At 38.2% G+C, this 26,289-nt stretch overlaps 1 protein-coding gene across 1 annotated transcript in view; it reads right to left on the reverse strand.

Moving 5' to 3' along the window:
* The window catches only part of LOC126327663 (esterase FE4-like), a 139,963-nt gene that overhangs the window by 103,811 nt on the left and 9,863 nt on the right, over positions 1–26,289 (reverse strand). The window contains exon 3 of the mRNA XM_049995906.1: positions 3,074–3,208. Coding sequence (XP_049851863.1) covers positions 3,074–3,208 — 135 coding nt within the window. The remainder of the gene's footprint in view (positions 1–3,073; positions 3,209–26,289) is intronic.

Genomic DNA, 26,289 nt, shown 5'->3' on the forward strand with positions numbered 1-26,289 from the left:
GAGACATCCCCAGTAGCCATGACCTTGCTGCTAGTGACCACTACACTTTACGATGCCTGACTGATTCCAGACCTACCTTACCTTCCTGATCACCATGACCAATTATATCCTTACCCAAAATTGCTTCTACTTTGAATGGTCACCTACAGAAAAATCCATTGTACAACAATGGGCACCCACATGGCACAATCATATGCCAACTTATTCATGGGCCATATAGTGGAACCCTTCCTAACCACCCAGAATCCCTAACCCTTCACCTGTTTCAGATCCATTGATCACATCTTTGTGATTCAAATTAAAGGTAAGAACACCTTATCCACTTTCATCCTGAACCTCAATATCTTCTCCCTCTTTCACTTCATATGGTTCTTCTCAACCCAATAAGCCAACTCCTCGATGTTAACCTCCTCCTCAAGATTGACTACATCAGTATTTCCATCCACATCAATCCTACCTACCATTAACACTACCTCTGCTTCAGCAGCTGCCATCCAATTCATAACAAGAAGTCTCTTCCATATACCCTAGCCATCTGTGGCTGTCACATCTATAGTGATTAACAATCCCTCTCTGAATATACCAGTGGTCTCACAGAGGCCTTCACAGACTGAATTTACCCTCCGACTCTTGTCCAGAAACAGATTTCCTGTTCCTTGTCCAGTCACTGACCACCTCCCAAAATACCCACTATCCAGGCACAAAGGAGCACTCCTCTTATGACTCAGTACTGCCAAGGACTGGAGCAACAGACTCACAGTCTATGCCAGGGTTTCAACTACTTATCATCATGCCCTGAAATGACAAATGTCCTACCCACTATCTCCTCCACACTTCCCACAGTGGTATTCTGCCACCCACCAAACCTGCACAGTATTCTTGCCTGTACCTACTACACACCTGCTCCCAACTTCATGCCTTATAGCTCATATACCTGCAATATACCTAGATGCAACACCTGTCCCATACATCCTCCCACTACTGTGTACTCCAGTCTTGTCACAGGCATCTCCTACCCCATCAGAGGAATGGCCAGCAGTGAAAGCAGCCATGTGATCTACCAACTAAGCTGCAACCACTGTGCTGCTTTCTACATGAGCATCACATCTAATGAGCTGCTTTTCTGCATGAATGGCCGCCATCAAACAGTGGAAAGGGATAGCTGGAGCCACCCAGTTGTTGAATATGCTATCAAACATAACATGCTCCACTTTATTGGGTGCTTCACAGCCCATGTCATCTGGATTCTTCCTATCAACTCCAGTTTTTCTGAACTGCACTGTGGGAACTCTCCCTACAACTTATCCTTCATTTCAACAACCCCACCCCCACTCCCCCCCCCCCCCCCTCTACCCCCTTTGCCTAAATGTTTGTTAGCCCCTGTCTACAACATACCTGTCCTCTTTCCTACCTCCACTCCACTACACACTTTTTTTACCCCACCAATGTACATACAAGCTACAAGTTGTTTTCTATTTCACATTTTTCCTCTCCAATCCATCCCACCCATGACAGCCTCTCAATGCTTCACCAACAGCCCTAGTATGTCTTGAGCAATTCCCTGTATGCTGCACCAGGTGGCACTATTATTTTCACCTGTACATATCTCGCCATCCCTCCCCCAACCCATCGCATGCCTCCTTCCTACCCCACCACTCATCCTAGCAAATTTATGCTCTGTCAGATGCAGTTGTAGTCAGGCTCTAGCTCTTGAGACAGTTCCTACGAATGTGTGATTTGTGCTTGTGTGAAAGTGTATCTGTGTATTCTGTTGGAGAATAAGGACTTAGCACAAAAAATTTAATATTTTAGCAGTCTTTTTCATTGTGTCTGTCTGTGACCCAAGGTCTCTTCTATATGGTAAATAGCAATCTTCCCTCTCCATATTTTTGTTAAACTTAATATAAGGAAACTAGATGCCAATGTTTATTTACATCTACATAATGTGCATAACAGAAGATATGTCTCATTGTACTAGTTATTAGGGGTTCTTCCATTCCATTCTTGTATCAAGCATGGGAGTAATGACTGCACAAACACCTCTGTGTGTTCTATAATTAGTCTTAATAATGTCTTCATTATCTTTATGTGAATGATACACTTCGGGTCATAGTATAATCTTAGATTTCTCATTTAAGGCTGGTCCTTCAAACTTTGTAGGCATGCTTTTGTGTTATAGTTTGCGTATATTTTGTAGTGCCAGGCAGTTCAGTTTAATTCATCATCTCAATGATGCTCTCAAAAACAAAAATTTTTGATCATTCCTGTTGCCCTTCCTATGGAATGTCATACGAGAAAAGTAAAAGTGGGGGTTAGCATGAGTGACATTTTGGAATGTGAGGAAGATGCTACAGAAGTCATCCTGACTGAGATATCTCCTTATATTTGAGCTCAGAATATGTTCTAAGATTCTACAACCAATGAATGCCAAGAATATTGGGCAGTAGTTTTGTGATCACTTCTGCTACGCTTCTTGAAGATGGATGGAATGTGCATTTTCGTCCTACTGTATTACTGAGCAGAGCTTTTTTGTTTGAGGGATTTATGGTATAGTTTAGTTAAAGGAAAATCTGATAGGGATCCCATTAGACCCAGTGTATATTTGTTGTTACATATTTTAAAATGATATATAAATCCATGTGTCTATTAAAAAACAGTGATTAATTAAGAATAAAAGAATATATAGCTAACATAATGCAGAAAAAAGATCATATTGTTGCAAATAATATTTGTTTCTTCAACCCGATAAGATATTTCATCATCTAGAAAGAGGAAACAAGATGGTGTTAAGTGTGACAGTTACACAGATTTCCTATTAAGGTAAACAGAAAAATATTGCTTGTCTTTAAATTGATAACGTGAATGACTTGCTTATTTACACTCCAATAATTTAATGTTATATTTCAATTTTCTCTTTTATAAAATTATGCACCATATTGCTTGTACAACTAATACTGTGTCACATTTTAAATTTGTTTAACTTCTGTCTTTTTGCTCATGATCCTCATCATAGTAATCTTCTTTTCAGTTTGATTCTAATGGGAAATAATGAGACTGAATCTAAGATAAATACCTCTGGGCTGAAAATATTCAGATACAGGCAGTCTTCAGATCCCATTATATTGTCTGTAGAGACCAACTGTATGCATCTTTCAGGTGTCTGCAGAGCGTCCTTCCTTTCAGTCCACGGGATTAGAGGCACTGGAGGCTGTATTTGCAATCAACATAGATCACAAGCATGAATTCAAATTATTGGTTGTATGAAACTGTATCAGTATCAATGTATTCTAACAAACAAAACAAAAATTAGACACAATGATGAATCACGAAAGCTTTCAAGAATTAACTGCTAACCAATGAGTACATAATAATACTTCAGCAAAATCTAATTTTTCGACACAAAGAAGAAAAACAACTGAGTTTCATACAGGACACAAGAGCTGTGCCCTCTTTTTCTTTATAATAATTTTATTACTCCATTTACTATAGTATTTTTTTTCATAAACTGCATCTGGGTTGTAAACTACACCATGTAATAAATCTTTGTAGCAATGTTATGGCTACAATTGCAAATGTCTTTCATCACTAAAAATTATTTTCTCTTATCTACATCTATAGTATACAAATCATTGTGAATTATGTGGCAGAGAGTACAGCCCATAGTAGCAGTAATTATGGTTTTTCCTGTTCCATTCACACATGGAGCATGGGAAGACTCATTGTTTCAGTGCCTCCATAGGTGCTGTAATAAATCTAATTAAGCCTCCACAGTCCCTATGGGAATGATAGATAGGGGGTTGCAGTATGTTCCTAGAGTCATCATTTAAAGCTGGTTCTTGAAACTTTGTAAGTAGGTTTTCTCAGGCTAGTTTACATCCATCATCAAGAGTCTGCCAATATAGTTTCTTTAGCATCTCTGTGGCACTTTCTCACAGATCAAACAAACCTGTGACCATCTGTGTCACCCTTCTCTGTTTAGTCCTATTTGGTATGAGACTGTTTCATTTTCCCAGTATATGACCAATAAATCAAGATCTGCCACCTGCTTCACCCAAGTCTATCTGGTTATTCCATGTCATATTCCTAAAAGTGGTATACCCAAGTATTAGTATGAGCTAACTGATTCCAAACTGACTCATTAATATTACAGTCACAGGACAGTCAGTTTTTTTCATTTTGTGAAGCGCACAACTTTGCATTTCCAAGCATTTAAAACAAGTTGCCCAGCTTTGCACCACTTTGAAATCTTATCAAGATCTGACTGAATTTTTATGCAGCTTCTTACAGACAGTACTTCATAATAGACAGCTGCATCATCCACAAAAAGTCTGAGGTTACTACTAATATTGTCTGCAAGGTTATTAAGCAAAGGGTCCCAACGCACTTCCACAGGCACACCCTAAGTTACTTCTACATATGTTGATACTCTCCATCCCAGGTAACTTGCTGCATTCTCCCTACCTGATGTGGTACAGAGTGAAATGCTCTTTGGAAATCAAGATATACTGCATCTACTTGACTGCCTTGATCCCAAGCTTTCAGTTTGTCATTTGAAAAAAAGTGTGAGTTGGCTTTCACATGATCAATGTTTTCAGAATCCTTGATGGCTCGCATGCAGGAAGTCATTCTGTTCAAGATACTTTATTATATCTGAGCACAGAATATATTCTAAAGCTCCACAAGAAATCATTGTCAAGAAAATTGGATGGCAGTTCTGTGAATCACTTCTACTACCAATCTTGTAAATGGATTTGACCTATACTTTCTTCTGACAACTGGGAACAGTTTTTTGTCTGAGGGATAGGAGGAGCTAACTCAGCCAAAAATTCAATATAGAATTTGATAACGATTCAATTGGGCCCTGGAACTTTGTTTGGTTTTAATTATTTCAGTTGTTTCTCAGCTTTTTCTCAGCACCACTGGCACTAACACTTATTTCAGTCATCTTTTCGGTAGTATGAGGATTAAATTGGGAGAACTCTCCTTGATTTTCCTTTGTAAAAGAATATTTTAAAATAGAGGTAAACATCTCTGCTTTAGCTTTGCAATCCTTGATTTCAGTTCCTGTCTCATCCATTTGTAACTGGGCGCTAATTTAGTGCCACTAACGGCCTTAACATATGGCCAGAATGTATTTTGAAATGATAATTAAATGAAGACCCTAAGCTGTCGACAGGTGCTGAATACATCAATGGGGACAGTTGAAAATGTGTGTTCTAACCAGGACTCAAACCTGGGATCTCCTGCTTACATGACTGATGCTCTATTCATCTGAGCCACAGAGGGCACAGAGGATAGTGCGACTGCAGGGATTTATCCCTTGCACACTCCCCATGAGTCTCACATTCCCAACTTAATGTCCACACTCTACATTTGTAGTGCCCCTGCCCACTACACTCATTACTTACGGCAAACAATCTTGCCAAGTCCCGTAAGACTTCCGGCAATGCATGTGCATCTGCACTGAAGAAGGTCATTGGCCAGTTAGCCTTAACTATATGAATATGGTATCTCATTCTAGAGAGCTGCATGGTCACCAATGGATCTGTTTTTCCGGACATGATATAGAATGTCTTTTGGTTTTGTGAAAAATCATTTGACAATATCCAGCTATGGTAGTCACTGAAGGCTTCACATATTGCTGTCTTGACATGCAAATATGTCTCTCTCTATAGTCCTATGCTTTGTTTTACAACTATCATGCAGTAGTCTCTGTTTCTTTAGAAGTTTCTTCACAGTGATTCTATACTATGAAGGATCCATTCCATTCTGAACTGTTCTACTGTACACATATCTATCCAATGCATGATGAACTATTCATATAAATTTAATCCATAGTTCCTCTACATGCATCTGTTCAGATCTAAAAGTTTCAAGTTCATCACTGACATATGACACTATTGCTTTTTCATCTAGTTTGTTGAACATATATAGCTTAATATTTGTTTTAGTTTCCAACTGCGTCATGGTCACTGATTGATGTGGACATCTTTAGAGAGATCAGATGTATTTGTTGCTTTTATACCTGATATATTTCTATCAAGAGTTTGGTTCCAAACTATCTGTTCAAAATAGTTTTCAGAGAAGGCATTTAGTAATTAACAAAACTCTAATGTTCCCAATTCATTTATGGATAATTAAAGTCTCCAGTGGTAATTACAGTATGACTGGGGAACATATGTACAAGGGAACTTGGTTACACCAAGACATGAGTCTGGTGGTTAATAGAAAATAGAATTACAATTGTATGCCCCCTTGGTTACACCAAGATGTGAGTCTGGTGGTCAATAGGATTACAATTTTATGCCCCCATAGATACTGAGTCTTATCCAAACAGTCCTGCATGCAGCTTTAATTTCCATCCCAATGAATTTGGGTTTCTTGTGTCCTCCAACAAATACACCACCTCTGTATCCCATTAGCCTGTCATTTTGATATAAACTTAAATTTTCCCCAAAAACCTCACTGCTATCAACTTCATGTTTTAACCAGCTTTCGTACCTAATATTGCATGACCTTCATTGCTTTTCAGAAGAGCTTCAAGCTCCAGCATTTTGTAGTGAAAGCTTTGGCAGTTAACTACTAGGATTTTAATACTCTCACCTGCAGGGGCATTCCTTTGGATCTTACACTTATCTTAAGTGAACTTGTGTGAAAAGGCAAGCATTCACCCACACTTAAGTACTAATTATGTTAACATTCTGTAAACTGGATTTTCCATGTCATCATCACATATCATGCAATGTGATCCATGGAGGGTGGAACTGTCTCACAATATGTCAAACCACTGGAGCATTAGAACTCTCCAACATACATTCGTATTGTCCTCGGCAATTCCCCAGTTATTCAACCCAAGGTGTGATGAACACCATGCTGAGGCATGCATGGCACATGGGAAGATGTGTCACGAACAGAGGCTCAGGAACACTGGCTGACCTCCCTCAATAGTTAGCCTTTGTTCCTGGAGTTCTGTGGTGTCGACCTAACAAATGCCCAATTCACATAGGATCAAAATGGAGAACACAGAAAGAAACAAAGCAGAAGCTGAGAGGATTGACAAGATCTAAAACACCAAAGCATCAGGGTTGAAACTGATGGAAGCTATTTCTGCAGTGGTACAGGGTAATAGACCAATCCAAGAAGTGTAAATCATTGCTGAAAATTTGGACCAGGTCAAGATACACTCCTGGAAATGGAAAAAAGAACACATTGACACCGGTGTGTCAGACCCACCATACTTGCTTCGGACACTGCGAGAGGGCTGTACAAGCAATGATCACACGCACAGCACAGCGGACACACCAGGAACCACGGTGTTGGGCGTCGAATGGCGCTAGCTGCGCAGTCTTTAACACTGGTAGCATGCCGCGACAGTGTGGACGTGAACCCTATGTGCAGTTGACGGACTTTGAGCGAGGGCGTATAGTGGGCATACGGGAGGCCGGGTGGACGTACCGCTGAATTGCTCAACACGTGGGGCATGAGGTCTCCACAGTACATCGATGTTGTCACAAGTGGTCGGCGGAAGGTGCACGTGCCTGTCGACCTGGGACCGGACCGCAGCGAGGCACGGATGCACGCCAAGACCGTAGGATCCTACGCAGTGCCGTAGGGGACTGCACCGCCACTTCCCAGCAAATTAGGGACACTGTTGCTCCTGGGGTACCGGCGAGGACCATTCGCAACCGTCTCCATGAAGCTGGGCTACGGTCCCGCACACCCTTAAGGCCGTCTTCTGCTCACGCCCCAACATTGTGCAGCCCGCCTCCAGTGGTGTCGCGACAGGCGTGAATGGAGGGACGAATGGAGACGTGTCGTCTTCAGCGATGAGAGTCGCTTCTGCCTTGGTGCCAATGATGGTCGTATGCGTGTTTGGCGCCATGCAGGTGAGCGCCACAATCAGGACTGCATACGACCGAGGCACACAGGGCCAACACCCGGCATCATGGTGTGGGGAGCGGTCTCCTACACTGGCCGTACACCTCTGGTGATCATCGAGGGGACACTGAATAGTGCACGGTACATCCAAACCGTCATCGAACCCATCGTTCTACCATTCCTAGACCGGCAAGGGAACTTGTTGTTCCAACGGGACAATGCACGTCCGCATGTATCCCGTGCCACCCAACATGCTCTAGAAGGTGTAAGTCAACTACCCTGGCCAGCAAGATCTCCGGATCTGTCCCCCATTGAGCATGTTTGGGACTGCATGAAGCGTCGTCTCACGCGGTCTGCATGTCCAGCACGAACGCTGGTCCAACTGAGGCGCCAGATGGAAATGGCATGGCAAGCCGTTCCACAGGAATACATCCAGCATCTCTACGATCGTCTCCATGGGAGAATAGCAGCCTGCATTGCTGCGAAAGGTGGATATACACTGTACTAGTGCCGACATTGTGCATGCTCTGTTGCCTGTGTCTATGTGCCTGTGGTTCTGTCAGTGTGATCATGTGATGTATCTGACCCCAGGAAGGTGTCAATAAAGTTTCCCCTTCCTGGGACAATGAATTCACGGTGTTCTTATTTCAATTTCCAGGAGTGTATAAACCTTGTTTGGGGCTCAGGAAAAAAATGTCTCAAAGGATGAAAAAATGGAAGGCAAAGAACGGCTTCCTAAACGTAAATGGAGATTATTAGCAAGTCTTGAACTTAAGACTTGAAAAAAAAGACTGCCTCAGAGTGAAGGGGGCAAACAGACCCCTTCTACCTACAAGAAACGGAACAAGAGAACAAGGGTTGAGTGTAATGCTCCCACTTATCAGTATAATCAGATGCAGAAAATTGAGGCATGAAATTGGAAAACAGACCTATAGTACTGCAGTCTCAGTTTTCAGGATATTGGCTATCCAACAGGGATAAAGGTATGGGAATGGTAGATCAACATAAGGAAAGAAAGTCCAAGATATCTCCAGACAGTGGCTGAGCTCTTCAGGACTGCAAAAATATCAATTTGCATACTGAAACTTCATAAGGATACTCCTCCAGAGACTCCATTCAGGAAAGTACAGATGCGGAACCATGAGGTCTCAACAAAGGACTGGAGGGTTATCAACCAAAAGATTGTACCAGATAGTGAAACCCTTGTGGTGGAAGTCAGTGGAGAATCCTTGAGGGCTATATGAGAACGGGACCTGAAATTATACTTATGGTTCTCATGGTTTACCATCAGGACAATCAAAGACATTAGAAGTGATCATAGTTCCAAGTTAGTGCCTACAGTTGTTAAAGATAAACCTGCAAGAGAGTAAATGGGGAACTGCCACCCTGAGTCATCTTCTGGGAAGACACGTAATGTTTGTGGCCCTGATCCAGGAACTCTGTTTATATAAAGGGCGCATAGTTTGAGCCTCAGAGGAACTGGAAATAAGTTGGTTTATGCTAGAAATCTAAAGAACTCTAGATCATGCATTTACATCAAAACTGGAATTTCATCCATGCTGATGGAAGACTTTTGTTCCAGGATGAAGCAGCATTAGGAAGGTAGCACAAGTGAAATTGTACTGGACTCAGCTTGCCTTCCTGAAAAGGACAGTGCTCCTTCTTCCCAGGAAGTGAGGAGACTAGTAGATAGCTGTTCACAGCTGAATGAACAACAGTTGGTTGGCTGTGATGCCAATACCCACAGTCTGATGTGGGGAAGCAGTAACACCAACAGTAGAGGTGAGTACTTCCTTGAATATTTACTCAAGAGTAACTTGAAGATCCTGAATAGAGACCTTCAAGAACATATGAAGGGGAGAAGTAATTTAGGGAAACAAGGTAATGTGGCATTGGATGTTGCCTTATTTGACCACAAATATATTAAGTTTGAGTCTGAAATAGCCTACACAAATTCTACAAAAGTAAACTTTAGGAAAGACCTAAATGCACACAAATCTTATGTGTAGCTAAAATCAAAACTTCAGTAAGGAATACAATATGTCTTAAAGAAATGGTGGATGAAGTGATGTCTACCATTATGACTTCATACTTAGAAAACTGTCCTATCACCAAAGGGTGCACAAAAAAGAATGTACATTGATGGAACTATTAACTTGGAATTGCAAAGGAAGCACATAAGAAGACTTCAACAGTGTAAGAAGGAAAGGACAATGGGCAAAATATGGGGAGGCCCTTACTAAATACAACCTTGAAATTAAGCAAGCAATACTATTATTCTGGAAGGCTGTCTGTGAGGAGGTGGAAGGTACTACTACATGCACTAGACTTCATAAAATCCACAATAGAATATGAACCAATCCAGGAGGCACTCTAAGGAAGGAGGACAGTGAGTATAGGACAGTGTGTGAGATGCCAGATGTGCTCCTCAAGACTCACTTCCCTCAGCACACACTGGTAGATAATACAGACCAAGATTCAGTTTCTGGGAGGTACTGGTTCGTAGGGAACCAAAGGGTGAAGTGAGAATTTGCCAGAAAATGTGTTTATTTCAAAAACAGTCAGCAGGCAGCTAGGGCATTTCATCTGTTCATGACACCAAGTCATGAAGGAAGATCACCTGCTCTACTGCAACAAGTAGGAGAGGGAGTAATTGGATTCCTATGCAGAGCATGGCAGTAGGAGCCATTCCTAATGCTTGGAGGACAGTGAAGATAGTTTTCATTTTGAAGCCAGAGAGAACTGTTTATATCAAGGCTAAGGATATAAGACTGATCAGTCTGTCATTCATCCACCTAAAGACATTAGAAAAACTGGTTAGTGTGGGTATTAGGCAAGGGAGGATAATTAAGGTTCCTCTACATGTAAAACAGCACACACATCAACCAGGAAAATCATGTGTAACAGCAATTCACCAACTTGTGGGGAAGATGGAAAAAGCACTACACTTTCAGAAAATTGCTCTCTACATCTTCCCAGACATCAAAGGGGCTCTTAGTACAGCCTACAACCCCATGGTTAGAGCTACAGAAGAGCGTGGTACAGAGACCATGATACATAGGTGGATTAAGACCATGATGAGTACATGAAAGCACTGGCACAGATGACACATGCTTGAATATTAAGCTCGTGTAATTAATTCTATAATATCTGTCAATTAAATTAATATTATACTGTAATGAAGTTAATCAGAGTCTGTTTTACATTATCTACTGAAGGTTTTACTTGTTTCAAAGTATTTCTCAGGGTGGGAGGGGGAGGGGGGGGGACCTAAGGACCGGTTTCCTTGTACTTTATGATGTAGGTTTATATACAAATTTAAGACATTTCTTTAAGTATTAAGTGAAGAATTTAGGTTGTTTCCATTACACATATATTTAGTAGTGCCATACCTACTCAGGCAACTAAAGGTTTTACGTTCTATCTTTTATTTCCTTTCAAAATGTGTAAAGTACATATCACGCATATATGATCATAGGCCTAATTTTTCAGGTATGCAGGTTTTGATTTTTAACATTAGTTCAACTGCATTACATAACTGTATTAATACTATACACATATATTAGTGTCCCACATAATGTTAATGACTCTTGTGATCTGTAGTTAATAGAATATTACTGTTACTGCCAGATATATATTGCAAAAATATTGTAAACAACCATGGGCAAGAAGTGTTTGAGCTGCCATAGGAAAGTCAGTTCTGGGGTTCTGTGCAGCTGTTGTGGCAGATGGTTACACTGGGGTGAATGTAGTGGCATGGGAATTGATTGAAGTAAATGGGTCTCTTCCATGGTATTGCAGGGTATGTTCAAGGAAGAGGAAAATAGAGGAACAGGAAGTGAATATTAGAGCCCTTCAGGCTAAACTGGTTAGTGCTAGGGAGGAACAGATGAGGTTAGGGGGGGGGGGGGGAGGGAAGGGTGAAGGCAGGTGGAAAATGGTAGTAAGGAACAGGGGCCACAAAAAGAGAACTGTATCTGACAGTTTCATCATTGGCACAAACAATAGATTTGCCTTGCTGCCTCAGTCAACTAAGGAAGAGGCTCAAGTAGATGTAAGTGTATTCAGCACTCAACAGACTTTCACTAGGAAACCAACTTTTGCAAAAAAAAGTAGGTAGTATGTTCTGTTGTTAAATAGTAGCCTTGGAAGAGGTGTGGGCCAGATCTTGCAGGAAAAATTAGGTGCCAGGTACCAGATCACAAGTATTTTCAAGCCCAGTGCATGTCATAGCCAGGTGATAGAGGATGTAGGATCATTGTGCAAGGGTTTTACAAAGCAGGATCATGTTGTGGTAGTGGGTGGAGCGGTATACAATATTGATAGGGATCAGAGCAACAATATTGAGTGTGACCTGGTAAAAATAGCATCTGCAATGGACCATACAAATTTTGGCTTGGTTCCTGCTTTAATGTGGTATGATCAGCCCCAATTGAACAGCTCTGTCAGGAGGGTCAATATGGAGCTAGGTCAGCTGCTTCAGGCATCTACTTTGTCAGGCATAGGTTTGGTTTCTGTTGATGGTATTGGTAGGTGGGACTTCACAAGACATGGCCTGCATTTCAGTAATTATGGGAAGGCTAAACTGGCTGGGATGATAGCAAAATATTAAAGGGGGGGGGGGGGGGCACTGAAACTCATTGGAGTACTTTTTTAGGCTAGGATCAGTGTCCAGTCACCCTACATTGATTGAAATTAAGCTTAATGAGAAGTTCAGACAGGCAGGTACTAGACATGTGGAAATATCACAAGATTTTCATAACAATACAGTGAAAAATAATGTTAGTATGCCACAAAATTCACATAAAAGCACAGTGAAAATAATGTTAATATATTGCATCAAAATGTCTGAGGGTTAAGAGACAAAGTAGATGAGCTTCTTGTATGTTTAGATGATTTAGAAACTGAGGGTGGAATAGAAGTACTATGCCTGTCTGAACATCATATAGTCACAGGTATGGAAATGATAATTTGTAGGTGGATATAAGCTTTCAGCACATGTAAGTAGAGACACTATGGTGAGAGGAGGAGTTGACACATATGCTAAAATCTGTCAGTGTGTGAAAAATTTGGAAGCTAAAAAATTTTGTGTAGAGCAACATATAGAAGCACGTGCATGCGAGCTTAAACTAAATAATGTCACTTTTATAATTGTTGCCGTGTATAGGTCCCCATTGGAAAATTTTCAACTATTTTTGAAAAACTTGGATTCTTTGTTGTGCTGTCTGTTAGAGGAAGGCAAATTATTGTTTGTGGCGATTTCAGTGTAGATTGTCTAAAAGAGTCCGATAGAAAGCTTGATCTTGAAGTATTACTTGGTTCTTTCAATTTGACATCAGTTATTGATTTTCCTTCTCAGGTGGTGCAGGAAAGCAGCATACTGATAGATAATGTTTTCATAGACTAAGATATATATAATCAAATAAAAACTTTTCCTGTTAAGAATGGTGTGTCTGATCATGATACACAGCTAGGTACAGTACATGATATAGCTCCATACAGTAATGCAAAACAATCCTCCAAAACAGTGTGTTCAATTAACGATTTAAAAATTCAAAATTTTAGGGAAAGCTTCCAACAGTTGGACTGGGATGAAGAGTACAGGGAAGATAATGCTAATTTAAAATTTAATCTATTTCATGATACCTTTATGAGTATATTTGAAAACAGTTTTCCTAAGAAAACAGTGAAATATAATTGTAAGAAACCATGTAAAAAGCCATGGCTTGCTAAAGAGATAAAATTATCTTGTAAACAGGGAAGGGAAATGTATCTTGTAGCTAAGAGGAGTAATGATCCCAAAACAGTGAAACATTATAAAAACTACTGCACTGTATTAAGAAAAGTTATATGTCCAGAATTATGTGGCAAACGTGAGCACAGGAAGACTGTATTTTTATCGAACACAATGAAAAGTTTGTTAACAAGAAGTTAGAAGTAGAAAAAATTTTAATAATCATTGTTTAAGTGTTGTAGAGAAAATAACACCCAGCTATTCATTAGAAAATGCAAGGCAGTATATGGAAGAGCCAGTACCTATGCAGTTTGATAAAACTGAAATTCAACCCACCTCTCCTCCTGAAATTAGGAAAATAACAAATTCACTCAAAATTAAAAGCTCACATAGAATTAATAGCATTTCAAACAGAGTACTAAAAGCTTACTCTCAACAAATAAGTAGGATTCTCAGCCACATATGTAGTAGCTCCCTGAAACAGGGCATTTTTCCAGATAGATCTGATGCTAACAACTACCACCCAATCTCACTTCTGACAGCTTTATCCAAAATTCTTGAAAAAGGAATGTATTCAAAAGTAGCATAACATATTTGTAAAAATGAGGTACTAACAAAATGTCAATTTGGTTTTCAGAAAGGCTTTTCAAAAGAAAATGCTGTATATGCTTTCCCTGATAAAATATTAAATGCATCGAACAACAGAACATCACCCATTAGGATATTTTGTGATCTCTCAAAGGCTTTTGATTGTGTGAATCATGAAATTCTTCTAGATAAGCTTAATTATTGTAATATGAGTGGGACAGTGCACAAATCGTTTAATTCAAACTTAACTGGAAGACTGCAGAAGGTTGAAATTAACAGTGCAGAAAGTCTGCAAAAACGAAAAGAGTCCTCTAACTAGGGAGCTATGAAAAATGGTGTCCCGCAGGGTTCAGTCTTGGGTCCTTTATTGTTCTTAATATATATTAACGACTTGCCACTCTATATTCATGAAGATGCAAAGCTAGTTATCTTTGCTGATGATGCATGTATAGTAATTACACCCGTCAAGCAAGAATCAGCTGAGGAAATATGCAAATAATGTCTTTCAGAAAATTATTAAGTGTTTCACTGCAAATGAACTCTCACTAAATTTTGAGAAAACACAGTTCATACAATTGTGTACAGTTAATGGCGTAACACCAATGATAAATATAGACTATAAACAGAAATCTGTTGCTAGGGCAGAATACTCAGAATTTCTGGGTGTGTGCATTGATGAGAAATTGAACTGGAAAAAATACATCAATGATCTGCTGAAATGGTTAGGTTCTTATGCTATTGTGGTTATTGCACATTTTGGTGATAAATATATCAGTAAATTAGCCTACTATGCCTATTTTCATTTACTGCTGTCATACAGAATCATATTTTGGGGCAATTCGTCATCAAGAGAGAATGTTTTCATTACACTAAAGCATGTAATCAGAATAATAACTGGAGCTCACCCAAGTTCACCTTGCAGACATTTAATTAAGGAACTTGGGATCATTCACAGTACCTTCCCAATACATATATTTGCTTATGAAATTTGTTATTAATAAACCATTCCAATTCAGAAATAACAGCAAAGTGCATAGCTACAACACTAGAAGGAAGGATGATCTTCACTATTCTGGATTAAATCTGACTTTGGCACAGAAAGGGGTGATTATGATGCCACAAAAATCTTTGGTCATTTGCCAAATAGTATTAAAAGTCTGACAGATAGTCAACCAACATTTAAAAGCAAATTAAAAGAATTTCTGAATGAAAACTCATTCTACTCCATAGATGAATTCTTAGATATGAAGTAGTAACGGAAAAAAAAATTAAAAATAAAATTATTTTTTGTAAAGAAAACTTATTTTAAAGTGACACATTCCACATCATTATGAAATGTCGTATTCATGATCTATGGATCAAGGATTAATGTATGTATGTAACAGCCACCATGACGAATCAGAAAATGAGGATCAACACACCCAGAGGGTGTCTGCAAGGAGGGGTTCCATCTTCACTGTTGTGATACTAGTGGCAAATGAACACATTGAAGAGACAAATATTAGAGATTACTTTTGCCAAGGATCTGCAAATGATTTAGTCATAGTAATACTTGGCAAATATGCTAGTACCATTACAAAAATTTGCATTGAACACTGACCATTGTACAAAGCTGGTGCAGGAAATAGGATCTAAGGGTCAGTCCCAAGAAAAGTATTGTAGTACCATCCACAAAGAAGCATGTCAAGGACACATACTGAAATCTCAAGCTCTTCAATAAAACTCTACCAGTAGAGGGGGCTGTGAAATACCTAGGGGGAGTTCAGCATGCAAAATTGTCTTTAGAACCGCTAATCTTTAGGAAGTCCAGAATCCCACGCCAATATAGGGAATGTGATAAATTAGGTTAGGTCAGGCAAATGCTGGCTTATATACAACAGCCTCCAGCTGCTTCAATGAACCTTTCAGGGCAACAATTGCAAATAGGGAGCAATGGAAGAATAAACCTCAATATTTTTTAGGACCGAGCAAGGCGGTGCATTGGTTAGCACACCACACATGCATTCGGGAGAACATTGCTTCAAACTCTCAGCTGCCCATCCTGATTTATGTTTTCCATGATTTCCCTAAATCACTTCAGATAAATGCTGTGATGGTTCCTGTGCAAGGTCATGGCCAACTTCTGTTCCCGACCTTCCCTAATCCATTGAGACTGATAACCTAACTGTTTGGTCCCCTCCCTTGAACCAACCCACCAACTTTTCAGGAGACTAATTCTGGTTTGCTAACAGACAGAAAACAGACAAAGGTGCTGGGATTGACATATACAAGGTACAGCCCAGACTGGAGACAGCACTCTCTTTATGCAAACTGGCTACTGTATTCGTGGCATTTACATTCATTCAGACAGCCAAGTAGCTCTGAAACTGATATAAGCATGTAAAGGGACACCCTCCTCCAGCATTATTTTTCCTCAACAGAAGTAGACGATACCAAAAATAATTACAAATTTTTAAACATGTTAATGTTATCTCAACTGTTTCTCTAATAAAACATTTCAGGCTATAATTCATAAAAATAAATTACTTTATTTTTGTTGCCACAGATGATATGTATTAGTTCTGTATGTACAGTTAAAATTAGTTTTTTTAGAAATATTTGAAGTTACAAAATATCTGACACACACATAAATTTCTATTATTAATTGCGCCATCTGATGATATTTATTATGTTTGCTAATGTCAATAAAATTTGTAAACTCTTTGGAATATTGTTAGTGCAATGTGATCAGATCTGTTTCTATTTTTGGCAATAACAATGTAATTTTCGGTTTTGAAGTTGAAATTGTAAAGACAGTGTGAAACAGAAAAATGTGGGAGAATAAAATTAACTGCTCAGGCAATTCATTCAGAAATTATTACCATGAGAGCCTATAATATCAAAAATTTCATCTACAGGAATCAGCCCCTAGATGTGAAGACATGGAGGCAACTCGAGAAAAGAAGATAAGTCAAAAGTTTATTGTAAATCTTACTCCCCTAAAAGCTCATTAAAAGAGTTAAATATGAATCCAGTGACAATCAACAAATGATGTGAGGCAGGGGTAAATTACAAGTGGTGGCATCACCCAGGATCAATTGACCGATAATGAAGTTATGCCTGTTGCAGAAGAAGGAAGAGTGATTTGTGTCCTTTGCAGTTTATGTATGAATGGATTTCTGATCACTCAAAGAAAGAAGACTGAGAGCTGCCCAACAAAGTTGTATCAACAGTGACGTTGTACTACCAACAATGACAGACCAGATCAAATGAAAGAGGCTTTTACAACTATAACGAATGACATCAAAAAGGAAAGATAAGTGCAAACTATTTGTGAAACTAATTGGTTTGTGGACTCATGTGCTTGATAACAAAATGAATAGAGACAAGGGCAGGTGTGATGTAGAAGTGAAAAAACTTATATTTTGCCATAAATTTTGGCAAAACTAGAGGAAATGAAAACAGATAACAATAGCAAATTTAGTGCAGTTAATGATCAGTTAACTGAAAAATTTACTTTTCTGCAAAGACAATTAAATGACCTCAAAACTGAAAACAATAGTAACATGGACAGGGTTAAAGAGCAAATGGACCAACTTAGTAATCATCTTTCAGAGCTAAGAAATGAAAAAGTTAATGTTTTAGAAAATAAATTTATTGTTTTGGAAAATGAGTTTGTTGTTGAATCAGCAAGACATCAAAGTTGAACAGAAGGCTGTAGTGGAAAAAATGGAACAAAACATCACTAGTTTAGATCAAATATTAAAATGTTGAAAAAATATGCAGATCAAAAAATTTCAGTGGTTCGGGAAAATTCCATTCACAAAAATCTGTATTCAAACAATGGTATTGCATGGTCCAACACTCCAATTAAAAGTTTTCCATCAGACAATATACATCAAGTGTATATTATGCACTACTGTAGAAACAGTTTTGTGTCAGGCATGAGTGCCAATCAAAAACCTAAATTTGTTAAAAGATGTCTTGAAGGCAAAGCTCTATACTGGGTAAATTTAAATTTAAGTCATTGGGAAACTTATCAAAGTTTTGTGAAAAGTTTTTAGATAAATTGTGCTCAGAAGCTGAACAGGGGAAAATTGAAAGGGAATTTCTGAATGGTTCTAATTATAGAAATATGGATGGTATTCTGTTTCAAACCAACTTTAGAAATTGACACATATTGACAAACCATTTGATGAAATGATCTTGACTCATGCACTAAAAAGGATATTACGAGAATGGTTGGAGTGGGATTTAGTACACGGACCTGACAATTGTCTTGAACAATTATTACAATATGTTGAGAGGCTGGATAGTGCAGTAGAAAGAAGTATGTACCGTAACAATTGGAATGACAGAGATCACAGTGGGAATCACTACAGAAACAGAGATAATGGTATCTTCTATGATGGTCAGAGTGTTAATAGAGAGAGAAATTTCGAACATCAGCAGAATCGGCATAATGGGTATAACGATGGGCAATTTAATAGAAGAAACAATCGTAGTGGTAACTACTGAGGAAATGACAGTACATCTCAATGAAAGTCCACAGTTTTGGGGCAAGGAAACACAACATGCACAGAACCCCAATCTACACTTGAAATTAGACAATAGTAACAGTGGTAATGATATAGGACAGGTATCTGAAGTTGAACACATAAGATTTCTCATTTATGTTTTGATCAGAAGTTTTGGGATACTATGTTTATTTATGGTGATGTAGGTACTAATCACAAACCAGAATGTGAGGGTAATCAGAATTTTGATGTAGTATGTACTAATGATTTCTTATCTTGGTCAGAAAACAGTGTTATTGTGTTTGATCTGTACCTGGAAACACAAGTAACCAAAGTAATGCTATGATACCAGTAAGATTGATAAAATGTTGTACAGACAGTGTGGAAGTAGCATTTGATGAAATAAAAAGTGGTCTTTTATGTAAAGTGTAAGGCTGATAAAATGTTGTAAAGACAGTGTGGATGTAGCATTTGATGAAATAAAAAGTGATCTTTTATGTGAAGTGTCTAATAACAGAGATGATGATTTAGATTTTGGGTGTCCTTACATTGATATTAAGATTCATCAGTGGGAAGGAAACTGTTTGATTGATACACATAGCCTAATTTGTGGTGTATCTGAACAACTTAGAAACAAGATTGAATACAGCACAAATTTTGTGGAAATGACCATTGTAGGTGTAAATGTTAGAGGAGCTACAGGTAAGCAAAGCAAATTGGTAAAATCTCATGTACTTTTAATGTTTGGTTTAGAAGACAAAATCTCTGAACGTGGATGCTTAATGATCCCTAGGCTGGAAGAAAATATAATTCTTGTTATGGATTGGATAGCGAAAGATGAGGCTCATTTACTATGGCATGTTAAAGAATTGTTTATTTTGGAACCTGAAAGTAATACTAATTTCTCTACTTTAAACTGTGGGAAAAGTTCTAACTATTTGCAAAACATCATGAACCAAGTTGAGTACCAGGTGGTTGATGATGATATACATTTTAATGAGACTGAGGATCAAGACTTTGAAAGTGTAGTAGATTCTGAAGTAAGGGAAGCTACAACTCTTATTGACCTACAAAAGGAACAACTTAGAAGTTTGTTATTGGAGTTTATAAATGTATTTAGTGCAAAACCAGGGAAGGTGAATGGCTGTCAGGGCATGCTTTACCTTAGAGATTGTCAATCTTTCTTTTTCAAGGCATGTAATATACCATTTTCAAAAACGGAAGACATAGAGGAAGAAATTCATAAAAAGGGCACATGGGATGTAATTGAAAGAAATAGGAGTGCTTACAATAATCCTTCAGTTGTGGAGTGAGAATTGTTTTGGTCTCTAGACATCTTAATAAATTTCTTTCAGAGAGAATGTCCACCCTGAGAACATGGACAAGATGTTACACAATTTGATTATGTAAAGTACATGAGTAGTTTGGACCTGACCTCTGAATTTCACCAGATCCAGCTTGAAATTAACACTTGAAAGTATACAGCATTTTTCTATGGAGGTAAATGTTTCCAGTACTGTGTGGTGACATTTGGGCTAAATTTACCTGTAGCTGAGTTCATAAGGGCTCTGGATCAGTCTTGGGAAGTGAAGTGAGTTCAAAATTAATTTTGTACGTTGATGATATTTTTGTCACTGAAATGACTTGGGAACAACATTTGGATCTGTTAAAAGATTTGTTTTTAAAATTAGAACCAGGAGGTATGTCTTTGAAAAATATTTTTGCATTCAGAGGAGAAAGTTGGTGATTGGAATTTAGTGAGAAGATTTTGCCACAACCAAAACCCCTTTGTTTCAATGCTGTCCACTCCGAATCTTGAATCATTTCAATCATTTCAGTGACACTCTCTCCCCTACTTCACGATAATACAGTATGTGCCACCCTTCTTTGAACTTTTTCAATGTACTCCATCAGTCCTATCTGGTAAGGCTCCCACAAAGCACAGCAGTATTCTAAAACAGGATGTATGAGTGTAGTGTAGGCAGTCTCCTTAGAAGATATGTTACATTTTTTAAGCGTCCTGCCAATAAAACGCAGTCTTTGATTAGCCTTCCCCACATTTTCCATGAGTTTCTTCCAATTTAAGTTGTTTGTAATTGTAATTCCTAGGTATTTAGTTGTATTTATGGCCTTCAGATTTGACTGATTTATCATGTAACTGAAGTTTAATGGATTCCTTTTAGATATCATGTGGATGACCTCGCATTTTTTGTTAGTTAGATTCAATTGCCATTTTTTTGCACCATCCAGATATCCTTTCTAAATCATTATGGATGACTTTATCACTTGATAAATGACAGTGACATCTGCAAACAATGTAAGACAGCTGTTCAGGTTCTCTCCCAGATCATTTATGTAGAGAAGGAGCAGCAATGGGACTATAAGACTTCCTTGGGGAATGCCAGAAATCACTTCTGTTTTACTTGATGACTTTCAGTCAGTTACTATGAACTGTGATCTCTCTGACAGGAAATCTTGAATCCAGTCATGTAACTGAGAAGATATTAATTAATTTTTTTGTGTGGTACAGTGTCAAAAGCCTTCCAAAAATCCAGAAATACAGAATCAATCTGAAATCCACTGCCAATAGCACTCAATATTTCATTTGAGTAAAGAGCTATTTGTGTTTCATATGAACAATGCTTCATAAATCCATGTTGACTGTGTGTCAATACACCATTTTTTTCAAGGTAATTCATAATGTTCTAACACAATACAAATTCCAAAATGCTGCTGCATATGGACGTTAATGCTATGGGCTTGTAATTTAGTGGATTACTCCTACTACCTTTCTTGAATATTGGTGTGACCTGAGCAACCTTTTAGTCTTTGGGCATGGATCTTTTGTAGAGCAAATGGTTGTATAGGACTGTTAAGTATGGCTCTATTGGCTCAGCATACTCTGAAAGGAGCCTAATCGTTATAAAGTCTGGACCAGAAGACTTGCTTTTATTAAGTGATTTAAGTTGCTTCACTATTTTGAGGATATCTACTTTTACGTTACTCATGTTGGCTGCTGTTCCTCATTTGAATTCTGAAATATTTACTCCATCTTTTTTGGTGAAGGAATTTTCGAAGGCTGTGATTAGTAATTCTGCTTTGGCAGCACTGTCATCTATAATGTTTCCATTGCTATCATGCAGAGAAGGCATTACTTGTTTCTTGCCACTAACATGCTTCACATATGACTGGAATCTCTTCAGGTTTCAAGACAAAGTTTTGATGCGAAAACTGTTATAACCATCTTGCATTGAAGTCTGCGCTAATTTTTGAGCTTCCATAGAACATTGCCAGTCTTGGGGATTTTGCATCTGTTTAAATTTGACATGTTTGTTTCATTGTTTTTGCAACAGTGTTCTGAACAATTTAACATACCATGGGGGATCAGGTCCACTGTTTGTTAATTTATTTGGTAAAATCTCTCAATTGCTGCCAATACTATTTCTTTAAATCTGCTCAACACTTATTTTGGAAGGAATGGAAATAGATGGTTTCAAGTGAATTTTTATCTGCTTTTTTGAATTTTTTTTTTTATTTTAGGATTTGGCGGTTACAATATTCAATCTTACCATGACAACCCTGTGTTCACTAATCCCTGTACCCATTTTGATGCTTTTTATTAACCCAGGATTATTTCAATAAAATTTTACTGGGTTTGTGACCCCATTGTCAATACATATATAAAACTACTGACATTTTGGTCCCTGTTACAAAACAAAAACACCCTGAAGGAGTTACCTTGCAACAGGGATTGAAATGTCAGTAGTTTTATATATATTGACAATGTGATCACAAACCCAGAAAAATTTTATTGGATGTGACAGTGGCTGCAGAAGCCTACATTTCTATCAGGATTATTTGTTTCTAAGAGGTCAAGTGTGTTTTCACAACTGTTAACTATTTGCATGGGCTCATGAACTAACTGTACAGAATAATTTTCAGAGAACGCATTTAGCACAATTTCGGATAATGTTTTATGCATATCTCTGAAACTGAACATGTATTTTCGCCAACATATTGAGGGTAAATTAAAGTCACCACTAACTATAATTGTATGAGTCAAGTCCAAATTTGATCTCAAACTCAAGTTTTCTTTGAACTTTTCAGCAATTGTATCATCTGAGTTGGGAGGTCAGTAATAGGATCCAATTATTATTTTATTCTGGTTGCTAAAAATGACCTCTGCCCATAATAACTTACAGGAATTCAATTTTGCAACAAGATAAACTACATCTAATAGCAACAAACACATCACCATCAACTGTGTTTAGCCTATCCTTTCGGAACACCATTAGGTTCTTCACAAAAATTTTGTCTGAGCTTATCTCTGGCTTTAGCTAGCTTTCAGTGCCTATAACAGTTTGAGTATTAGTGCTTTCTATTAGTGCTTGGAGCTTTGGTACTTTCGCAACACAGCTAGGACAATTTACAACTGTTATACTGATGGTTCCTTTATCAACATTCTTCCTGTGTTCGGCCTGACCCTTTGTGACTGAAGCCTTTTTTGTGTTTTCCTGAGACCCTCTAACCTAAAAAACCACCCAGTCCATGCCACACAGGCACTGCTACCGTGTAGCTGCCTCCTGTGTATAATAGACTCCTGAGCTATTCAGTGGAAATGAAAACCCAACCACCCTTTGGTGCAAGTCAAGGAATCTGCAGTCTACACGGTTGCAAAACTATCTGAGCCTCTGATTCAGACCCTCCTCTTTACAAGAGGTCTGCAATCAGTGCTGTTGACTGTGTGCAAATGGTCAGTTCTGCTTTCATCTTGCAAGCAAGACTGGCAGCCTTTACCACTTCTGTTAGCCGCTTGAAACCAGAGAGAATCTCTTCTGGTCCACAGTGACACACATCATTGCTACTGACGTGAGTGACCACTTGCGGTTGGCTGCACCATGTGCTCTTCATGGCATCTTGTTTCGAGTAGGGGGATTAACTTCCCAGTACATTATGTAACTTGAAATCAGTGTGTGTCTTTTTTATAAATTAAAAATGTATTTTCTAAGCTGCTATGTTCATAGGTTAGTTTGTATGAACCATTAGCAAATAGAGTGGAAGACATTTACTAGTATAGACAATATATTAAGATGTATACATGTCTGCTATCATACACTGATTTTGGTCCTCAAGCTACTCAATTACGTCATCATTCAAGGCTAATGACTCTGTTTACCTGTATTATTCTGAGTACTGCAATATTGTATCTCACTGGAACTTGATTGTGGGCAAGCTCATGCTTAACTGTTTTGGGTATCACTGGTCATCGCGACTGTGAGTGAGTGTGTGTGTGTGTGTGTGTGTGTGTGTGTGTGTGTGTGTGTGTGTGTGTACTCAAGGAGAGCATGCAACTGTTGATTGAGGCTAGACACTTCTTATAATTACTCTTTACATATGATTGAATCTATTGATATGTTTATGAACTTTATTCATGTTGTTGCATCAAAACATTTTTTGCTGGCTTGTACCCAGTGTGGTCTGGATCCAGGGGTCGGTTCCCACATTGTAATATATTTTTGTTATATTGTCCTTCCATGAGTCAACATATCCTGAAATGCTCTGGTTTATGTGGCTGATTGATTTTATGCTATATTCCTACTCATTATCGAGTATATTCTACTGGTCTGTACCTGCCATTGTGAGTTTTCCGAGTGAGCTCATTCATCACACACTTAGGCTCTGATCTTTTTTCTCTTCTCTTTTGAAAACTTTGAAGGTATGATTTTGTGGATGTAAACCTGCAATTTGTAATTCTAGAAATTTACATTGTCTCTACATATTTCTATAGTTTAGTGTTGTAATGTTGTAGTTTTGACTTTGTTTTATTTGTCTTGTGACAGTATTTTCCACAGATCTGAAAACATGAATGCCATGTCATGATATATGTAAAAATTTTGACTTGTATAGCAGACATGTTTCTTATGTTTTCTGTAATATGTTATGTATCAGATACTTCTATACAGCTGTATTCTATCTTTTGGCTTCATTTTCTACACTGTTTGACAAAGCTTCTAATCTGTCACAAAATATTATAAACATAGTGTTTCCAAATTTTGTGAGGGGGATATTGTAAAGGGACACCCTCCACTAGCGTAATTTTTCCAGACCAGAAGTAGGCGATACTGAATATAATTACAAATTTTTAAACAATTATCTCAACTGTTTCTCAAAAGGAAATGCCTATGATTTTGCACACAATGTGGTATATTTCAGGCTATAATCCATAAAAAGAAATAACTTTATTTTCATTGTCAATATGTACTAGCTCTGTAGCTCTATTATTAATTGCACGATCTGAGGATGTTTACTTCTGGATTAATTTATAAAAAAAATGATATAAATTGGTGGAGATTCATTTGTCAAGAAAATTTATAAATGCTTTGGAATATTGTTAGTGCCGCAGAACGGATTAGTAGTGGGCATACCTCTGATGTGATCAGACTTGTTTTTATTTTTGGCAACAACAATGTAATTTTTGGTTTTGAAGTGGAAATTGTAAAGACAGTGTGATATAGAAAAATGTGAGAGAATAGAATTAAATAATTAATGGAAAATCTCATATAAAGATGTGAAACAAATACTAACAAAGAGATAGAGGGGGTGGCCAGTACTTACCTCAGCTCAGTACAGCCGATAGATACACAAAAAACAACCAAAAATTTACGTTCCTAGCTTTGAGAATAAATGTTCCTTCATCAGGGAGGAGAGAGGGGAAGGAAAGGGAAGAAGGGAAAGTGGATTTAGTTACTCACAACCCAGGTTATGAAGCAACAGGGACAGGAAAACAGGGAGGGTAGCAAGGATAGAATTAACTGCTCAGACAATTCTCTCAGAAGTTATTACATCAATTGTAACTATGAGAACCTATAATATCAAAAATTTCAGCTTCAAGAATCAGCTCCTAGACATGAAGAACGGGAGCCAATTATGAGAAAAGAAGATAAGTAAAAAGTTTTATTGTAAAGTTTAATGTTGAGTTAATTATGAAGTCAGTGACAATTAATAAATGATGTGAGGGAGGGATAGATTACAAGCCCCAGCAATGAGATCAAAAATGATTGCAAAATGCTATGAAACCCTTTTGGGGCTAGAGAAAAGCAATGAGGTAAACCTGCTAGGGGTCTCTTGTTGCTCAGAAATCAGTGGCAGTGAAGGAACTCATGGTAGAACTTATGACTGGCTATGGGAACTTCCTGCACGTGATGAGTATAGAGGAATAAGTAACTGTATGCAGACAATGTGATGAGGAGGATGAAATCTGATTATATTTAATCTTCCAATGCAAGGCACTGGAGGCCAAAAGACACAGAATATTTGGGTCATTAGTTCCTGAAGAAACTGTATCTAATAAAGAACTAATAGAAGGACTCCTAATAATGAGGGGGGATGAAACAAGATAATATTTAATCTTCCAATGCTCCAAGCTCTCTCACGTAATATAACTTCTGATGAGACTAAAAGGTACATTAACTGACCAGTACAGAAGGAACCGCCGCCGTTCTAAACAGACAGTCTACAAGACCATCGAGAACATTGAATTTGCTACAACAGCTGGAGACAAGAAGAATCGTATTCCAGTCAAGTCTGTCGTTG

Source organism: Schistocerca gregaria, chromosome 2 (genome assembly GCF_023897955.1).
Source record: "Schistocerca gregaria isolate iqSchGreg1 chromosome 2, iqSchGreg1.2, whole genome shotgun sequence".
In the NCBI taxonomy this organism is placed as follows: Eukaryota; Metazoa; Arthropoda; class Insecta; order Orthoptera; family Acrididae; genus Schistocerca; species Schistocerca gregaria.